At 42.9% G+C, this 7,764-nt stretch overlaps 1 protein-coding gene across 1 annotated transcript in view; it reads left to right on the top strand.

Annotated features, from left to right (window-relative positions):
• The window catches only part of SATB2 (SATB homeobox 2), a 117,002-nt gene that overhangs the window by 7,659 nt on the left and 101,579 nt on the right, over positions 1-7,764 (top strand). Inside the window, exon 2 of the mRNA XM_009074260.1 lies at positions 2,296-2,474. Within this exon, the coding sequence (XP_009072508.1) occupies positions 2,303-2,474 (172 nt within the window). The 5' untranslated portion in view covers positions 2,296-2,302. The remainder of the gene's footprint in view (positions 1-2,295; positions 2,475-7,764) is intronic.

The following is a 7,764-nucleotide window of genomic DNA, read 5'->3' as shown; positions in this document are numbered from 1 at the left end:
GAATAGGCAAGAATGTCATCGTGGTCAGAGTTGTGTGCGTCCTTTGTGCCATCCATAGAGTGATATCATGTATGTCATCAGTTCTAACATCTGAGATCCTGTTTGTACTGCAACAATAAAGGATGAGTGTGGAGAAAAGGTGCAATTTCCGTGCTGAAAAGGACTGACTGTTGTTTGACAGGGAAAGCATTCAGTAGGAGGATAAAAGATGCTGTGGCATCCCTGTCATCAGTTTGTTTCACCACTTTTTCTGTCTTCCCAAAATATAATTTGCACAACCAATATTACAGCCTCAGCATTTGGCCAATTATCTTAATCTTTTGATAAGACATTAATAGCCCAATTAGAAGTGCTGTGATGGGCTGTATGTTTGAAAGGAGTGGAAGTCTGTTGCTTAAAGAGACTTAGTTTCATATTTAACTGGTTAAATGGTTATGGACAAACAGAATTCAAGTTTTAACCTTTGATAGGAATACGAATTTTGTCACTTATTTCAGAGGAACATGATCAGCCATGTGCTGTCTTTTCAGGAAAGCACCTAGAGATTTTTTTTTTCACTGACTTTTTTCAGCACTGTGTGTTAGAATTTAGCTGCTTGAACTTGCAAAATGCACCAGTTTAACCCAGAATCAAGCAGTGAAGGGGGAGCAGTATCAATGTGGTGCTGTAACCTACTTGCATGTTACTTTAGGTTGTGTTTTAAAAGGAAGAACTAAAATGCATCAGCTGGGTATCGTAGCTTGTAGCTCCTGCTGTGGGCCTGCTGTTAGAATGTCAGACTGGGAGCTGCTCTGTGCTCGATAAATGTGATAATTGTGTATCTAAAATATCTTTTAAAGTAGATCCAGTCTCTGAAAATTCTGGACAAGGAGTATTTAAGTCTCTTAGCAGTTGTTGGTGTGACTGTATTTGTTTCAAGGCAGGGTGACTCCTCTGAAGGGATATATAACTATTGGTCTGTAGATACTGAAGCTACTGATAGTGGAAGATCTCAGAGATATTAATGGACTTGGTACAGAAGAACTGAAATGTCTTTCTCATCTTTTTCTCTTAAAGAAGTGCCTGGTCCAGAAATACAGTGATTTGTGTCCAGGCTTTCACAGATGTACTCAGTTACTTTTTGTAGTTATTGCCTACTGGAAATGGTTATATTTCATTCTGAAGAACAAGATTTAGAGGTGAACTTTCTGGCAGTATTAGGAGCTTTAGATGGCACATTTGGAAAACTGCTTTAGGCTGAGATTGGCCTCTGTCCCAGTATTTCCTAGTTTATCTAAGGACTAACAAGTTGCACAGTAACCAATTAATAAATTTCAGTGACTGGAGGTAATGGTTTTTCCTTTGCCACCCGCCTGACTACAGACTGACCTATAGCAGGTAATGGAAATGGCTGTGCCGTTCTGTAAGTTTGCTATCTGTTCCATCTTCCCTGTTTGCATGTGCTGTAGGGCTGTTTCCTGCAAATTGGCACATTTCTCTACTGTCTGTAGTGTTGAATCCCTTTAAGTTCATGCCCCACAATTCATTGCCATAGATGACTTGATCCTGTAACCACAAAAGTAAATTTACAATAAAGCAGAACAAAATTGAATCCAGACCACCCCCTGAGTTTTTCCATTTTTGTGGTTCTTCGTCCTTGCTCCTCTTTTGAAGAGAGCCATTCTCACTCTCTTCATGCATGCAGCAGGAGCACAGCCATGGGTCTTCCCAGGCTCTGTGTGACCATCATCTGCCAACACAAAACCATAAATATCAGCAAAATCAATGCAATAGTATTTTCCTTATACAGTGAGAAGACTGGCCATGGTCTGAAAATGCACAAATATCCCAGCTCAGAACTGGATATGGGACCAGCCTCTGCTGGTTTCTCCATACATTCACTGTGTAGAGAGAAGCAGAAATGGCACTTAGTATGTCAGGTTTTTGTATGCCTGACTGTGGAGAAGCTCTGACCTGAAAGAACAGGGATATTCATGGAACTGTAGAAAACTTCTGCTATGCTGAATAAGTCTTACTAGGAAATCTGGTTCATCCTCATACTGACTGTGATTCTGTTCCTGAACTGTTTTCTCTAGAGCTTTTAGTGTGGTTTTTGAATGAGTCAAGTGATGAGACTTCAGTATTTCCCTTGGAAAGAAAACAAAAGCTATCCCACAGGGAAGAAGGGCAGATTTCCACTTATCATGAGCCTTCTAGGAGGTGTTTTAATTTGCAGCTTTAATCAGAGATGTATGACACACTTCTAGTTCCTCTCTTACTGATACCTTGTTGTTTTTTGGGATTTTTTTTCCATCCAGGTTTGATGATTCCAGTCTTTTGTGTGGTGGAGCAGTCGGATGCCTCTCTTGAATACGATAATCGAGAAGAGCATGCTGAGTTCGTTCTGGTTCGCAAAGATGTTCTCTTTAGCCAGCTGGTGGAGACAGCGCTCCTGGCTCTGGGGTATTCCCACAGTTCTGCAGCTCAGGCACAAGGTATTCAATAAAGTCCTTTTCCCCTTTGTTTGCAGTGCAGAAGACAGCACCTGAGGTTGTTTGATGTACGGAGAAAGCAAGAAAATTGGTGGCAAGTCTTGGAAGTGGTTATATCAGTTGTGTTAATTGCTTAATGTTAAACTAAGTGTACAGCAAGCCCTACCGTGTTAGCCTGCCTAGAAAGCATTAGCTAGATGTTGCTGAAGTGTGAAATACAGTGATAATGATCAGTCAGCATATTCATGACACCCTTGTTCTGTACCATAAGGCAAGTTGCTGCTTGAGGAAGTCAGCACAGAAGAGCTGGATAGAGCTATAGGTGTACAGCTAGATGGTATCTAGTATCTCTCTTTGTATCAAGGCCATTTTGAACAGCATATTGTAGTCTTTCATTTTTGAAATTATACATAGTGTATAATGGTTGCATATATATACTTGCTGCCTTTATGGCAAATAGATGTAGAGCTAAATGTGCAGGCTGATTTCTCTGTTTTTGCTTACCTGCTATATTGCCTGAAAGCCCTTTGTAAAGCTGGACAGTCCCTTCCACTCAGAGATGATTCTCCACTGGCAGGAAAATCTTAAAATATACGAAGTTTTCCTCTCTACCCAAAATATCAGCTTGAAAAAAACCAAACCCAGACCTATAATCCTAATCTTGAGGGAGATGGGCAGGAGGTGGTGGGATGGGAAAACTATTTCCAGAATGAACTTTGCATTTCAAGGTTTTTTTATACTTTTTATACTAAACAGGTTATTTCAGTGCTTATTATTTTGGAGGAGGAGCCTGTAAATTTGTTTCATCTCCATATCACCAATAAACCCTGTGCATATTTAGAGTACTTTAATCGCAGCTTTGCCGGGGGATTTGGATTTTGTCTTTTCATTTGAGTTGCTTTGTGTAGCTAGGTATTTGACTGTGGGAACTGAGGGAAAATTGGTGGTGCTGAATCTAGGAGTTCCAGGCAGTGGCTAATAGCGTGGTCTCCTTGTACAAGTTTCTTTCCAAGCAGAGTGATAATGATTCATTTCCTTTGTCAAGTTCTGGTCTGTGAGAGAGGCTCAGGTTCTTTATACAGGCAGAGCTCATGCACATGTGTTTATTTGCACAATATGGTAATAAAAGCTCTGCAAGAAAGCAGTTGTTTTGGTTTTTAATATGAAATATTTTGTGTCATCTTAGAGACTCTTTTTTTTTTTCCTGAATATAAAAGGTCGGCATATCCCACTGTTTACATCCTGGTGAGCCAGCTTTCTGTTTGACAGCACTATCCATCTCAGTTAACGCAGTTGCTGTACATGTTGTGAGCTAACATGTGGAGCGTGCTGCATTAGGTGGCCAAGATTTGATTCTTGGCACTTACGAAGGGGAATGGGCTATGCAGAAAACCTGCTCCAAGGAGGCATGCCATTCAGTGCAGTGATCCACACTGGCCGAGCATCTCACTTGGGGAAACCTTGCTTTTGGGGTATCTCTCTGTTGTGAGAATTGTGAGAAAGAGAGACAGATTGACTCACGAAGGAAATTAGTCACTGTGCAGGGAGGAGACAGCCACTGCATTTTTGAACTACAGGGTTTGACAATGACCAGGTTCAGATACTAATCTGTGGCTTGATGTGTTGTTTGAATAACTCAACTAGAAAATAAAAGTTGAATCTCTAATTGTTGTAACTAGTCTAAAACAAAAGACTGGAATTTTCATCCTTACCTTCCACTAGACAACATCAGATGGTATAGTATTTAGAATGACCTTAAAGATCTGTCAGCTAACAAATCTCTTGGTCAGGTTATTTACCTTCACACTGAATGACCAGTGCACCAAAGTATTTCAGACATCCTGGACAAATGGTGCAGGCCATGCTGATATTAAAATATGAAGCTGAAGCATGCAGCATATCCTGTAATATCTTCCCTCTGTGCTAGCTGTCTCTGAGGGGTGAGGTACAGGCAGACAGAGTGCCAATAGATTTCTAAGATTGTTTAGTTTAATGAGAAAATTTATAGAATATTTGGCTCTAATCTGTTAACTAGGGTTGACAGAATCATGCTGCTAAATTGCTATTACAAGGATTTATTTGGGAACACAATCTTCTGATATTAAAAAGGAGGGGAAAATAAAGCTATTTGCTTTATTTGTTCAGGTGGTAGGAAAAGGCTGCATCTGTTCTGGTGTTTGGGATTGATTTCCATTAGCAATATATATTAAAAAATGGTCACTTAGTTCTTTATGTCGAATTACAGGATCTGCACGAGAAGCTGAAGATACTCAGGTGCATTTTTCAAAACGGTAAAGCTTTGAGGTGTCCCCGTGTCCTCCTGGGACAAAGTAAACGTGAATTTGTTCAAAACTTTGGTATTGTAAAAGCTGTCTAAGCTGTAATGTGGCATGTAGTATTTGTCACCTTTTGAGTTGGAAAAGTGTTTTATTTCACTCCCCTCTTGTTTTGGATGACTCTGAGAGGAGCAGGGTCTCACTTCATCTTGTGAGATACATCTTGCCTTTGCCTGTTTAGAACAGGGTCTCCAGTGGCAGATAAAAGAGCTAGTTGCGGGGGAAAGAGGAGCTGTGGCAGCAGAGAGAATTGCTATACAATTTCACACTGCCTTCGCTTCAGTTCACCATGGCAGTTCCACAGAGCTGCCGAGGATTGAGCAGGCAATATGCACCTTGTGTGCAGGGCCCTGCCTCACGCTTGCCAGCTGTACAGTGTCACAGCAGAGCCCGGGTGCCAGAAAGGAAGCGTGGCACAGAGTGGTACCAGGGTTGCCTCCCCGCGGGGTCTGGATGCCCTAAGGGGCCCTGCCAGGGCACTGCCGGCTGGGGCTGCAGCCTGGAGCTGCAGAGCTCCCCAGGGAGGTGACGCTGTGTCTGAGCATATGAGCTCTAGTCTGTACACACAGAGCTTCCACCTGGCCTGAGCCTCATGTACTGCCTTGTGGTTGCTTGGCTTATCGTGGATAATTTTTATTCCTGGTCATTAGGTAAACTGCTAAGCCTTAGCATAAACAATCTTGAGACAAATACATATCAGGAGGTACACATGAAGGTGGCCCCATGCCTCTCTGGAAGAAGCTCTTTGATTCCACACGATTTGGGCAGGACACATTTATTCCACAAACAGCTGGTTGTGAAAATTTTTTGTTGATGGTGGCAGGAGCAGAGACTTTTCCAGCGAGCGCTGCCCTTGTGAAACTTTACTTTTCTGACAGGAGCTGTGAAATGTATTCTGGAGCAGCATGGGAATTCGTTAACAGCTTGGCACTGGAATGTGAAAGTTGGTGGTGTGAATGGCAACAAAGGTTTAATAAACATTTATGTATTTTTCTTTCATCACTTGAGTCTACACCTGACAGTAGGGAACCTGCTACATGTTCCTTCTGTAGAGGAAGAGTCATACTTTAAAGGGGCACCAGTTCTATATGTAGTTTAATAAATTTATGTGCCTTGATGATTTTTTATTTTTTTTTTTGGGTTAGGTATTCTAACTGGGCTGTGCCAGAGGAGGGAACTGGTAGGAGGTACATACAGTGTGTAGTGCTGAGTGCTGGGACCAAAGTAGTACAAAAGTAGTTGCAATCTGGTGTACCCTGTGTGTAGTCCTGTGACTGTGGGACCTACTGTGAAAGCTGGTTCCCTCCTCAGTGTGTGGTGGAGGAAGAGAAGTGTTAGTTTGATACTGTTAGTGTCTGCTTCCTTGGAATCCATATGAAAATAGTGTGATTTCTTGTGGTTACATGTTTTTTCTTTTGACCAGTTCCTTGTTAGCTTTTGTGAGTGTATACACAGAACTGGTGTGCATTGTCTGCAGAAAAATGGGTCCTCAAAATGGAGTTTGCCTTCTCCTTCCAGGTACTTCAGCTAGGTGTGTTGGCAGTGCAGTGTGGAATGCCTGCCCTGACTGCTGTCTGTGGGCAGCTTTAGCTGGGCACTGACAAGATAGTTGCTGGGGTTAGTTGCTTTGTGTGGCCACAACAAGGAAAGGGGTGTACAGAAGAGTGAAATAGTGTTGAGATGCCAAGTGGAGCAGAAGGAGGAGAGAGAAGAGAGTGGAGGGAAGTTAATACAGGGCTAGAGAAACATTAGATCTTTTCCATCACTGTAGAGATTGCCAAGCACTGATTCTTAAGGAATGTATTGCCTTGAGCAGAGCCATTGCAAAGGCAGTGCCTTGGAGGCCTCGCTTCATGTGCCCAGTTTCTTCTAGTGCTGTGTATGGACTCAAGAGGGAGAAGAGCTGGAGGTGACTGGTTGGAGTGGAAGGAGAGGCTGACAGTAGTCAGTGGGGAAAGTGTAGTACAAGGACAAGAAACAGAAAATGTTTAAGTATCTTACCTTGCCATGTGGAATTGCAACAGCTGGGCGTGGAGGAGAGTGAGGATTGATTTAGCAAGCTGAGATCAGACAACTCAGCCCCATCAGTCTTGTATCACTGGAGTGGGAAAGAGGAGAATTTTGTTGCTGATCAGTGCCTGGCCAGAGTCACTGATGGGGTACCTCCACCCAAATTTCATGACACCCATAGGTGTGTCTCAGGACCAACTGTCCTACTCCAGCTGCCTCACCTGTGAAGCTCTGATATTGCTTGCAGCCATGGGACAGCTTGGCTTTGGTGCTTCAGCAGAGCACTGTGTTCTGGAGCACTAGTGCAGCTGTCCTTGTAGTGACTGTATAGCAAGGAAGCCAAGGCACAGACACATAAGGGGTTTCCTCTGGATCTATACTGCATGTGGCTGAGGCAGGAAGGAACCCAGATTGCAGGTGTATTCATTTTCTTCAGGGGTCTAAGTATGTTAGCTCACCTCTGCTGTCTGCTGTTAATTGGAGGGCTCTTGCACTTGTCACCTGCATTTTAATATTATTTCAAAGCTAAGACCAGATCTGTGTGATACGATGCTGTTTAGTGAATCAGTCCAAGCCCCAGGCTGCTGTATATGGGACTGTGGCAGCTGGAATTCTGGCCTCCTTCACTCAGCCTGGCCTTTGTGAGAGCAGTATGACCATCTTGCCACTTATGGTATTATAACCTTGTGTACAAATATTTGAAGGGGGCAAATACCGATGAGGGAATGTATTTGCCTAAGCTGGTATGAGAGGGCAGGGCTCTGGGGCAATTGGAAGGACCTCATTGGAAGGATGATTAGTAGGGTAAGATCCTGTGAAATATTTCCCATCTGTGCTGTCTCCAGATCTACAATAGCATCCAATTGAATGGCAGGTAAAGGCAGAACATACCAGCTGGGGGATGTATTGAACACGCATGTATTGAAGCTGCTTTTATATTTCTGTAT

Source organism: Acanthisitta chloris, unplaced genomic scaffold (assembly GCF_000695815.1).
Source record: "Acanthisitta chloris isolate BGI_N310 unplaced genomic scaffold, ASM69581v1 scaffold1995, whole genome shotgun sequence".
Taxonomy (NCBI): domain Eukaryota; kingdom Metazoa; phylum Chordata; class Aves; order Passeriformes; family Acanthisittidae; genus Acanthisitta; species Acanthisitta chloris.
Note: the sequence above shows the minus strand (reverse complement) of the source record. Positions and strands in the feature narration are given on the sequence as shown.